General features: G+C 36.7%; 1 protein-coding gene across 1 annotated transcript in view; it reads left to right on the forward strand.

The window, feature by feature from the left end:
• The window catches only part of PDCL2 (phosducin like 2), a gene marked incomplete at its 5' end in the record, with an annotated part of 29,385 nt that extends 22,376 nt beyond the window's left edge, over positions 1 to 7,009 (forward strand). Inside the window, 2 exons of the mRNA XM_021701689.1 lie at positions 3,651 to 3,859; positions 6,824 to 7,009. Of these exons, the coding sequence (XP_021557364.1) occupies positions 3,651 to 3,859; positions 6,824 to 6,978 (364 nt within the window). The remainder of the gene's footprint in view (positions 1 to 3,650; positions 3,860 to 6,823) is intronic.
• Positions 7,010 to 13,133: the final 6,124 nt, after the last annotated feature.

Here is a 13,133-nt window from a genome sequence, read left to right on the forward strand (position 1 = left end):
TATTTGTGTTTCTAGCTGCCTTCTATAAATTTTATAGGAACAAAAGAGGTTTTTTTTTAAGATTTTATTTATTTGAAAGAGAGAAAGAGAGTGTGAGAGAGCATAAGCAGGGGGGAGATGCAGAGGGAGAGGGAGAAGCAGGCTCCCCACTGAGCAGGGAGCCTGAGGCAGGGCTCCAACCCAGGACCCTGGGATCATGACCTGAGCTCAAGGCAGATGCTTAACCGACTGAGCCAACCAGGTGCCCCAAGAGTTTGTTTTTTAACTAGGTTCATATGTTCTGTAATTTTAATGTCTTTTTGCCATTAAAATTATAGAACTTGGCCAACTCTTCATCCAAGTGAAGGCTCGCCTAGTGTCCCCTAGGGGGATCGAATCACCCTGGGCCAGTGAGCTTAGTGGCTAAGCTTCAGGGCAGCCTTGATTCTGATTTTATTCAGTCTTACACCTGTGCCCAAATTCCAATTGTGGGTTTTTACATCATTCCTATGCCAAATGTATATTTTGAGCCTTGAATACCATAACTAGGCCCTTATCTCATGTTCTGATGCAGAGGTCTCCCTTATATTTTATAGTTCTTCTGGGGTTAAATTCTGGCCCATGAACCCCAACACCAAATTTGTTCCCTTACCACTTGCTGTCAGATTGTCTTCAGGCAACCACTTTGTCTCTGCACATAATCACATAATCTGTTACACCATACTCTCTTAATTCTACACTTTTCACTATCACCATCAATGTCCACCTACATTCTGCCATTCACCCCACCTACCCCGTAAGTGTCTGTCATACCACTGACTCAGCTCTCATTCTGACAGTATGATAAAATTCCTTTAAGTTAGATATTAGTGGATTCATTTCACTATTTGAGGAAAATGGAAACTTACAAAGTCAATTTATGTTCATTGCTTTGTGTGGAAAATTGATATTTAAGTTAGGCAGTACATACTTTTCTAATATTAAAGTAGGTCACCCACTAAAATAAAGCAGTATCTAGATTTGTAGTAGGTTGTAATTATGAAAATAAATGATGTTACATATTCTGAAATATAAGTTAAATGTATAATGCGTTTAATTTCTTGCTCTATGAATTGATATATAACATTGTCTAGTATTAAGAGGATTTCTGAGGATTTTATAGATGCTGGAGAAGCAAAGGCATATAAAACATCTGTCTATGCCATCAGTATAGTAGAGAGAGAGACAACTAGACATAATAATAAAGTCTCTTAGGTGCTACAGTTGAATTCTATACACAGTAGTGTAGAAGCAATGAAGAGGGAGTAGTAAGTTTTATGCTTGGAGGAAGGAAGTATGGAACTTTCTACAGAGTATGTAATTCTTGGCCTTGGCCTCAAAAAATAAGATTCCCCAAAGAGGAAGTAGACAGGATGAATGGAGTGTGTTAGATGGAGTGTCCAGCTGAAGAAAGATACAGAAATAAGACGGCATCTTGCTTTGGAGGGCTTTAAGTAATATGGTAGCAGGCAGAGAAGAATGCTAGAGAGACTACAGAGAACCTTGAAAGCTATACTGAAGAGCCCAGACTTTATCCTGAAGGCAGCGAGGAGCCATTGAGGGATTTTAAGCTTGAAGGAAGGGCAGTTGTTACATGGTGAGATTTTCATTTTGAGCTCCCTTTGTCAACAGGATCAAGGATGAATTTGGGAAACCAAGTCTGGAAACAGACCCTTAGGATAATCTGATGAAGCTCAGATAAGAAAGGAAAGAAGTAAGGTAATGGAGAAAAAGAGGAGAGGTTAGGTATGAGATAAGGAAGTAGAAGCAACATGATGTGATTACCGAGTAGATGTTGTAGAGAATAGGGAGATTTTTGGCCTCAGTGCCAAACTAAGAAAATACAGAATTGTATAATATATACAGATATACATTTTTTTTCCTTTGAGGGAGGAGAGGAGATGAAATTCATCAGTGTTGATGTCAGAATGGATAAGATTGCACAGTGAATGTGTCTAGTATGAGAAGAAGGACACAATCACAAAGAACATCTACATTTGAGTCATAGACAGAAGAAGGAAGTCAAAGAAATAAAAAGGAAATTAATAGAAAGTGCTATCGCAGCAGCTCTTCCTGCCCACGGGTCCTGTCCCTGTGCTTTAATAAAACCACCTTTTTTTTTTTGCACTGGGGGGAAAAAAAAGTGTAATCAAAAAAGCCAAAAAAAGGGAAAACCTTTCAATAAAGGAAGTGAACAGAACATAGAGATTATTATTTTCCTTTTTATTTGGGCTATGAACAGGAGAGTAGTTATTTGAAGGAGACACAGAGTTGTAAGGAACTTTTAAAAAATTAACTTAAATATATTTATAGAAAGTGGAGAAGATTGAAAAAAACAGGAAAAGAGAGAGCAAAATAACAAACAGAGAAAGGTCCCATGTGAAATGAGTGTGGGATGAAGTAAAGGATTGGCTCTGAAACAGTTTGATAAGGCTGTGAGTGAATGATAGAGAAAAGGAACTAATTGAAGAGTGGATATATTGGGAGTCAAACTGATAGAGAGCAGGAAGAATTGTAGGTTCTGGAGACTTCCAATCAATTTTTTTAAAGTTTATTTATTGTTAGTAATCTCTATACCCAACATGGGGCTCAAACTTATGACCCCAAGATCAAGAGTCACATGCTCCTCCAACTGAGCCAGGCAGGTGCCCCTTAAATATCTCATGGGGAATAGTTCTGGATAATCGGGAACAAGATGCTGCATGGACTGGGATGTCAAAGAAAAGTGTGGGTGAAGTATGTCAGAGTCAAGAAATTCAAGGAAGTTTGTGGGGCGCCTGGGTTGCTCAGTGGTTAAGCGTCTGTCTTCGGCTCAGGTCATGATCCCAGAATCCTGGGATCAAGCCCCGCATCAGGCTCCCTGCTCGGTGGGAAGCCTGCTTCTCCCTCTCCCACTCCTCCTGCTTGTATTCCCTCTCTCGCTGTCTCTCTCTCTCTGTCAAATAAATAAAATCTTAAAAAAAAAAAATTCAAGGAAGTTTGAGATGAGACACTTTGGATGTCATAATCTCATGTGGAAATAAGGCCAAGGTGGTGGGGTGGTGGAAAGAGTTGGAATCCCTTGTTTCAACTCAGAACTGCCAAGGATTCCCTTGAAGTGTGCTGTCTTGTTTTGTTTTTCCTGGGTCCTATAAACTGGGAACTAACTTGATTAAATTGATGCTAAGTCAGATGTAGATAGCCTTAGTTAGGCATCAAATTCCCATGATAGCAAGCTTCACTCCCAGGCTATAATTGTGTTTACAATAAATATGGGAGGACTCTGAAGTTTATCATTACTAAAGGTAACAATAGAGGATGAGAGCTGATAAGCTGTTATATCAGAAGAATATCCAAAGAGGGGAACCTGGGTGGCTCAGTTGGTTAAGCTTCGGGACTCTTGGTTTCCACCCAGGTCTTGATCTTATGGGTCAAGGGATTGGACTCTGCACTCAGCAGGGAGTCTGCTTGAAGATTCTCTCCCTCTGCCCCTCCCACCACTCACACACCCTCTTTCTCTTTCTCAAATAAATAAATTTAAAAAACCCCATTTCCAAAGATACATTTTTTGTCATGGAGATGTTTCACTTACTTCATTAGACTGAGATAAGTAGTCGGCTTTTAAAGATATTGTGTACTATTTCTCTTTTTAGCATCCCAATGTGTTTGTTGGTTAACCAGCATCTTAGTCTCCTAGCAAGAAAGTTTCCAGAAACTAAATTTGTTAAAGCCATCGTGAATAGCTGTATTCAACACTACCATGACAATTGTTTACCAACAATTTTTGTTTATAAAAATGGTCAGATAGAAGGCAAATTCATTGGAATGATAGAATGTGGAGGGATAAATCTCAAGCTGGAAGGTAAGGATATTATTTTTAAAATGTTTATTTAAAAAAACAGGTGAAAACTTCCATAAATTAACAAGTATCATGAAAGTTTATTTCCATAAAACATAAGGTGTTTTCCCTCCCTTCTAGTCTCTTCTTGTATGCCTCCAGATTAATTTTCCTATAATAATACTCTTATTACAACATCTACTTGCTTAAATCCTTAATGGTTCCTTGTGTGAAATAAGTTAAAAATACAGAATCTTCTGCTTGAAAACTTCAGCCCACCTATCCAACTATATTACTCAATGCTTTCTAGTTTCTGCTCCAGCCAAGCTGTTCTTCAACCACTACTGCAGAAACCCCTTATTCATTTATGCCTTTATTCTTTGTCTCATACTCGTTCCCTGTACCCAAAATACTCTACCATTCTTTAGTCTCTCTTTCATACCCTATTCTTTTGTGGTTCTCCTAGGTTTCCATTTCTCTCATTATGTCATTTTGGACCAGTTCATAATCTTGTCTTCCTCTTCTCTATTAAGTTTCTATAGCATATTTTCTCTATACAATTTATTTTTCACTTGTCCACGTACTATCTGATTTTGTCAGTTAATTCCCTTTATTTTCTTTTTTTCATAGCACAGTATTTATAATTTTAACTTCTGTAATAATTTTTACTTGCTAACCTACTTCTAAGGCCATATCCTTGATCTAGTCATTTCTTGGAACTGCTTTAATCTATATTATTAAAATCTTCTTCTCACACCATCATGTGAAAGCCATTGAACCTCATCCTTTTAATTAAAAAAATTAACACATAAGAGTACAAACAATAATATAGCAAACATTCATGTAATTGATTACTGCCAAAAATAACAAATGTGAACTTTTATTCATTTGCTTGAGCTATTTGTTTGTTTGTTGTTCAAATAAACATTACAGATATAGTTGAAGTTATGTATAGTTTCATTCCTAGTCCCATTCCCCTTCCTGTCTCCTTACAGGCAATCACTATGATAAATAGCGTATTATCTGGTCCGTGTTTTGTGTGTGTGTGTGTGGGGGGGGGGGTTGGTGTTTTTTTGTATATTTAAACAATTTTTTAAATTGTTGTAAAATACACATAATATGAAATTTATCATCTTAACTATTTTTAACTATAGTTACCACGCTGTACATTACATACCCAGGACTTACTTATTTAATAATTTTTAAGTATATAGTTCAGTTGCATTAAGCACATTCACACCGTTGTGCAAGCATCACCACTATCCATCTCTAGAACTCTTTCCATCTTGCATAACTGCAACTCTATACCACTGAACGATAGCTCCCCATTCCCTTCTCCTCCAGTCTTGGCAAGATTTCTGACTACATGAATTTGACTACACTCAATACCTCATATAAGTGAATCATACAGTATCCTTTTGTGACTGGCTTATTTCACTTAGCATAATGTCCTTAAGTTTCATTCATTTTATAGCATCTGTCAGAATTTCCTTCCTTTTTAAGACTGAATAATATTCCATTTTATGTTTGGACCACATTTTGTTTATCCATTCATCTGCCCATGGACACTTGGGTTGCTTCTGCCTTTAGGCTTTTGTAAGTCATGCTGCTATGAACATAGATGTACAAATAATCTGTTCTAGTCCCAGTCTTTTGGGTATATATTTGGAAGTGGAATTGCTGGATCATATAGTAATTGTATTTTAAGTTTTTGAGAAACAGCATACAGTTTTGCATAGTGGCTGCCCCATTTTACACTCCCACCAACAGTGCACAGGAGTGCCAGTTTCTCCACGTCCTCACCAACACTTGTTTTCTGTGTGTGTGTGTGTGTGTGTGTTTTGTATAGTAACAATCCTAATGTATGTGAGGTGTTTTCCCCACTGATTTTTAATGTTTCCTAATGTCATTTTTCATGGTTCCAAAAATGCTTCAATTTATTTCTGAAGGCTTTACTATTTGTCTATCCCTGAATCAATACAGCACTGCGTTTATTACTACAGCTTTATAACAAATCTACAATTGTCTCCAGCAGGGCAAATCTTTTTCAAAATTTAATGTGAATGTTGGAATTAGTCCACTTACATGAAAAATTCTGTTGATTATTAAAATATTTATAGATGATTTGTTGGAGACTTGATATCCAATAACAGTGGATGTTCCAATCCATGAATGAGATATATCTCATTACTTATCTTGGTCTTTTGTTTTTTGTAATTTTCCTCATAGATATATATATTACATTTTGTAACATATTTTATTATTTTCCTCAGAAGTGTGTTTTGTAATCTGCCTCATAAATGTTCTGTTCATCCATACAGTACTTAGGAATAAATTTAACAAAATTATGAATTTACAGGGACTGGGGTTTTTGGCCATCAGTTCAATTCTTTTGGTTTCTCTCTCAGATATATTTTGGTAATTTATATTTTTGTTAAAATTTTCCCGTTGAAGTTTTCACATGTCTTGGCATAACTTTTTCATAGTGTCATAGCCATATTAGAATCTTTACCTTGGTTATATCCCATGTAAATTCTTTATATGAATGGATTTCTTTCCTTTTGTGATCACTTTTGCTGAGGTATGTCTATTAGTTTCTTCAAAGAATGAGCTTTTGATTTTGTCGGTCACCTATACTGATTTTGTTTTTCTACTTTTGCTAAGTCTTTTCTTCATTATATTCCTCTTTCAGCTTTTCTTGGGTATACTTTATTGTTCTTTTCCTAGCTTCTTGATTTGAACTTTTAAGCCACTTATTTTCAGTCAATTTAAAATAAACATTTTAGCCATAATTTCTCCCTTTAAGTATAACTTTGTTGTATCCAATATGTGTTTTGATATTGTAGTACTTTCATTGTCACTCAGTTCTAAATATATCCTCATTTACACATTAATTTTATTAGCATCAATTACTATTTCATATAGATGAGGAGTTATTTTCTTTTTCCAAGATTTTTATCTGATTTAATGATGGGTTATTTATTGCAGAACTTGAATGGAAACTAGCAGAAGTTGGAGCAATACAGACTGATTTAGAAGAAAACCCCAAAAAAGGCATTGTAGATGTGATGGTATCTTCAATTAGAAACACTTCTATTTATGATGACACTAATAGTTCAAACAGTGATAATGATACCAAATAGAAATATTTAATAAATAGCTTCAAATTATTTACTGAATGTTTTTCACTGCCTTTATAATCAGAGGTCAGAAAATTTATGGATTTATTTTCATATTTATATTAGAATGATAGCTTATATATCATTTCAAAAACTTTCAGGTATTTCAGAATATTTGTTGCCTCCAACCAAACCAGAATTTGTACTGAACCCTTAATATTTTTCTGTGGTTTATCCTCTTTTTGACCCATGTTGGATAAGAGCACCAATATTACAAGTCCTCTGTGTTGCTTACTCCCAAAGAGGCCTATGAATGAATATAATGAAAGATGACCATGAAATTTCATTACACATCAATAAAAAAAATAAAATAAAAGATGACCATGAAATTTCATTACACATCAATAGATTTTATTTTTATTTTCTTCTTCTTTTCCTTATTATTTTTTAAAGATTTTATTTATTTATTTATTTGACAGAGAGAGAGAGAGAGGGAGAGCACAAGTAGGCAAGGGAGAGGGAGAAGCAGGCTCCCGGCTGAGCAGAGAGCCTGATGCAGGGCTTGATCCCACATGACCTGAGCCGAAAGCAGCCACTTAACCGACTGAGCCACCCAGATGCCCCTATTATTATTAATAATTTTTTTAGTAGGCTCCACACCCCATGTGGGGTTTGAACTCATGACCCTGAGATTGAGTCACATGCTCTACTGACTAAACCAGTCAGGTGCCACTATATCAATAGATTTTAAAATCTATTATTTAGGGGCCTTGAGTGAAAATACTTAAATTTATGACCATACATTTTTTCCCGGAAACCTCTTACCTGTTAAAAAAAAAATTAACCACTCAATAGAAAAAGACAATTTAAGGATTCGGAAAAGTACATAAGAAATACCTGCACTCATTATTATTGTTTTTAATAGTTCTGTTATGAAGTTAGAAAATTACTAAGTACTCTCACTGATAGACTACAGAATCAGAAGCACATGATATGTAAAGTTTTTTTTTGTTACAAGTGTGATTTTTTAATTTTATTTATTTGAGAGAGAGAGAGAATGAGAGAGAGAGAGCATGAGAAGGGGGAGGGTCAGAAGGATAAGCAGACTCCCTGCTGAGCAGGGAGCCTGATTCGGGACTCAATCCCAGGACTCCAGGATCATGACCTGAGCCGAAAGCAGACGCTTAACGGCTGAGCCACCCAGGCATCCGACATGTCAAGTTTCTAAATCAGAAGTGATATACTGTGAGGCTTACCTATATTTTAATATTAATCACAGAGGAATTCATCATGAAAAAGTATACAATATTAGGACATTGCAGAAGACCTATAGGATGTTTTATTTTGGCTTAGTAATGAACAGCACTTTTAGAAAAAGGGGTGGTAAATCCATCATGTAATAGTTCAATAACATTTTATTCTTCTACTTTGTTTGTATTGATGACCCATCATTCTGATTGCAGATGTTCACTGATGTTTGTGAGAGAATCTAGACTACGTTTAAATGATTAAATTACAAAAATAAATTGGCGAGAATTGAGACAGTCAACATGGAGTCAAGAAAAGACTGCTGCTCTTAGGGGCGCCTGGGTGGCTCAGTTGTTAAGCGTCTGCCTTCGGCTCAGGTCATGATCCCAGGAGCCCCGCATCGAGCCCCGCATCGAGCCCCGCATCGGGCTCCCTGCTCGGCGGGAAGCCTGCTTCTTCCTCTCCCACTCCCCCTGCTTGTGTTCCCTCTCTCGCTGTGTCTCTCTCTGTCTAAAATCTTAAAAAAAAAAAAGACTGCTGCTCTTAGGGGTCGGGGGGAGGAATCATAGAGGCGGCAGACAATGAGGAAGTGGGAGGAAAGTTAAATACAGATTTGCATACAGTAACCAGGTAAGGTAAAACCAAATGATCTAACTTTGCAAAGGATCAGGAAGATCCCTTTCCTCTGAGATAGCTAAGAAGGGTAACATACATCTTGGGATGAAGGGAGGGAAAGTTGAGAGTTGCACAAGATGGTATAGTATTGCACACATGTAAGAGAAATAATAACCTCTACTGGTTCAACCCCTAAACTTCTCTTTGACAAATGGATGGATATGTTTCTAAGTAGGATAAAAGTTGTGGAAATGAAAAGCCATATTATAAAGTTAAAATGTAACTTTAATACCATGTAATGCATATAAATACAAATATTATCGTATCTCCAGTTAAAACCAAACGCAAAAAGCCCCCTAGTTGTAATTTTTTTAGTAAATACATATTTATTTTCTTTTTTAAAGTTAAAATTAACAGAGGAAGTATCATAGTATTTAAGATACCTGAATAAAAAAGATATATATTTCCCTTCTAACTCTTAACTCAAATCCACCAGGTGGCAGTAAGTTTTTATTCACAAGAACAGTTCATGAAGACTTTAACATTTGTAAAAATCATAAAATGATAGCATGTTTTAAGTGGCTGTGATTCCAGCCAGTCTTTCAAACGATGCGTGTGTGCGCACATGCCTAAACACACACATTATTCCGGCAAGTCTTCACACCTGCCATTGCAGGTCAGTGTTACTTCCATAGTTATTTCATTTACACATTCCCATTTCAGTAGGGTATAAATATTCGTCAGAATCAGAGAAATTATTTAATATTTGTTTTCCATTGAATGATTTTTATTTAATGGGATACAAACTTAAAATTTTTTTTAATTGCCAATAATCAACAGTTTTGGACCTATTAAAAATGGATATTTCAAAAATCCCAACCTAATATTTTTCTCTATTCCTTGCTGCCCAACCATGCAATTCCCTTCCCTACTTTACAGTGCGTTGTTTGTCAAAGTACGGTCCTGGAATTTGCAGCATTCCCGGAGGCTGGTTAGAAATGCAGAATCTCAGGCCCCATCCCAGACTAACTGAATTAGAATTTTTGTTTTAATGAGATCCTTAGGTGATTGGGCAGCACTCAATATCAAACCCCTTAAAGATATCTTGTATGCATTCTTTAGCTCTTCCTCCACACTCTTGGTTATTAAGTTATCATATTTCACTTTTTGATTTCAGTTTATCTCCCTTTTGTACTTTAAAACACATTATTAAGGCTAATGCTTTGATAGGATTATAATCTGCCACCTGCATTCATAATCTAGGATATAAAGATAATCCTAAAAATCTTCTTTCTAGCATGTTTTACCTTTCATGTATTCATTCATCCATTCATTCATTCACCTCAGGCACTGAAACAGATGCTGCAACTTCAGTGGTGGACAAAACAACATAGTTCTTGCCTCTTGGAGTTTACCATGTGAGGGTGGGGATGTTAGTTAATAAGAAAACAAATGTCAAACAAATATACATGTAACTTAAACTTAGTATTATGGAGGAAACAGTGGGCACAACAATAGGCAGTAACTGTGGGTACTCTGTGTGTGTGGGGGGGCAGGGCAGCAGAGAGGTAGGAGAGAGACCTACTTAAAAATCGGGTAGTTGGAACTTTGAGACATGAAGACTGAGGAACCAGCCATGAGAAATGGTAGGAAGGTAGTTCAGGCAAGGGCACAACATGTGCCAATGCCAGAGAATAGAGAGATTAGCAAGGAATTGAAGGAAATTTCTAGGTGGGAGTGTTATGGGAAAAGGAGAAAATGGAGAACATGAGATTGGAGAGATAGCAAGGGCTAGATGAAATGGTATCATGACCATGATTAGGAATTTGAATGAAATGGAAAACAAAAGGGTTTCAAGTAGGAACATGTGATTTCATTCATATTTCCAAAAGAATATTCATGCTGCTCTGTAGAGAAAAGATTGAAGGGGACATGCAAGATATGTGAGATACCCAAGAGGAGACATCAGGTAGGCAACTGGACATACATGTATGGAGCCCAAATGAGAGGTGTAGGCTGGAGTTACAAATTTATGAGTCGTTTCAACCATTCCTAGGTTCCAACAACAAATTGTAAACATCTAAAACCACCATTCCTTACCACACAACCTTTATGTAGCAGTTTATAATTTACATTTGATCATCACAATTCTGAGATGCTTATTCTTCTACCTTTACAGATAAATGCTCTGAAGCTCAGAGAAATTATTTAACTTGTTCAGCATCTCTTAGTTTAGTATTAGCCAGGATTTAAGCCCAGACCTTTGACTACAAAGTCTGTAATACCAACTCATATTATTGTACTTCCCTCTATTTTAAAGGGTCTAGAAACAGTATTAGTAATTGGCTAAACCATGGACATTTCTTAAACAAAACAAAACAAAACAAAAAAAACCCCACAGGGGTGCCTGGGTGGCTCATCCCCTTGATCCCCTCCTGGGATCAAGCCCCACGTCGGGCTCCCTGCTCAGTGGAGAGCCTGCTTCTCCCTCTCCCTCTGCCTGCCACTCTGCCTACTTTTGCTCTGTCAAATAAATAAAAATCTTTAAAAAAATTAAAAAAACCCCACAAACTTTCCTTATATTCCCTATTATACATATCTTAAATTTCCTATGTTCCAATTTAAACTATAATGGTGAAACTAGTAATGCTAATGAAAGGACGGATAAGAGAGGTATTATGAAAGGACAGACAGGATTTTGTAACTGATGGGACCCAGGAACTAGGGGAAGAATCTGAGCAAGAGACATAAGAATTACACAAAAGGGGATATCATTAATAATAGCCAACACTTAGGAGCAACTGGCTGGCTGAGTCCGTACAGTGTGTGACTCTTGATCTCAGAATCATGAGGTTGAGCCCCACGCTGGGTGTGGTGCCTACTTAAAAAAAAATACTAGCCAACACTTACATGGGATCTCTTATGTACCATGTACTATTACTTACACACACACGTACACAACTACATCTATTTTCTATACCTTAATTATCCCATGAGATAGGTTTGCTATTATCCTCATTTTACAGATGAGAAAAATGAACAGAGAAATAACTTGCTCAAAGTCATGCAAATATTAAGAGGTGGGATTTCAATCCAGACAGTTTAGTTTCCAATTCTGTACTCTTAACAACTAAGCTATATTGTCTCTATCAAGACATCAGCTAGGAGAATCAGTTTGAAAGAGCGTTGGAAATGCCCAGTTTAAGTAACAGCAAAGGTGTATGAGAAGGAATTAACAGAATATTTAAATTATATATATAAATTGTGTTTAGGCTGGGGAAATAAATTTAGGATCTATGAAACTATGAGACAGAATGTTTAAGGGAAAAGTAGAATCTGGAAGTTGGAAAAGTTATTAGAAACATCTGATAGTTTTCTTCTTGGAGAGAATATGGGAGGAACAGATAAAATGTGAACCAAACTGTGGGAAATGTTCAAGCAGTGGCAGAACACTGAGCAGAGAAACAGGATTATCAGCAGGGCTTGGTAAATGATTAAATACGGAAAGTGAGAGAGGAAGGAGTCAAAGATGAACGTTGAGAGTAGTGACTAAGAGGACAATGGAACCATTAAAAGGGGCAAAGGTATTTTTTGAAGATACGAAGTCTAGATGATGTAGAACTGAGGAGGGATCCACTTTCTCTAGAACAGAATATAAACATCCATGTCATAGGGGAAGCATTCAGACTCTCTGGTCTGGCTGCAACCTACCTTATCGGTATTATTAACCTTGCCTCCTCTCCTGCTACCAGCATCCCTTAGGATTCATGGTAGCAAGTGACAGAAAACCTCTCACTGGTTTAAACAATAAAACAAATACATGAAAGAACTGACTAATTTAACTGAAATTTCCAGTTATTTAGTCCACATTGGATTCACAGCATCAAACATGTTTCCAGGCCAAATCTCCATCTTTCAATCTGTTTTCCACGTTACCTTCTTTCTCAGAATAATCCACTAGTGAAGAGATGGCTTCGGGCCTATCCTTCTTCCAGATTTAAATCCATTGTCAAAGACAGAGCACCCTTCTTGGTAAACCCAGCCTAAGGCAGAGGATTAACTCAAATATGCTTTCCCCCTGGAGTCCTGCTGCAGCCACGTGGACTGAGTGAATAGTTTTCCAAAGGAAATGATCAGAATAGGGAATGAATGCTGAATAAAAATGTCTACGAAAATCCCTTCTGCTCTTATAATGGAGTAGCTTAACAAATCCTTCTTTTCCCACTCTTGACAGAAAAATCCTCAGTTCCTCAATTTTGATACTTTTCCTCTGAGCATTCAGCAAGAATTTTATTATTTTTTAAAGATTTTATTTG

Source organism: Neomonachus schauinslandi, chromosome 2 (assembly GCF_002201575.2).
Source record: "Neomonachus schauinslandi chromosome 2, ASM220157v2, whole genome shotgun sequence".
In the NCBI taxonomy this organism is placed as follows: domain Eukaryota; kingdom Metazoa; phylum Chordata; class Mammalia; order Carnivora; family Phocidae; genus Neomonachus; species Neomonachus schauinslandi.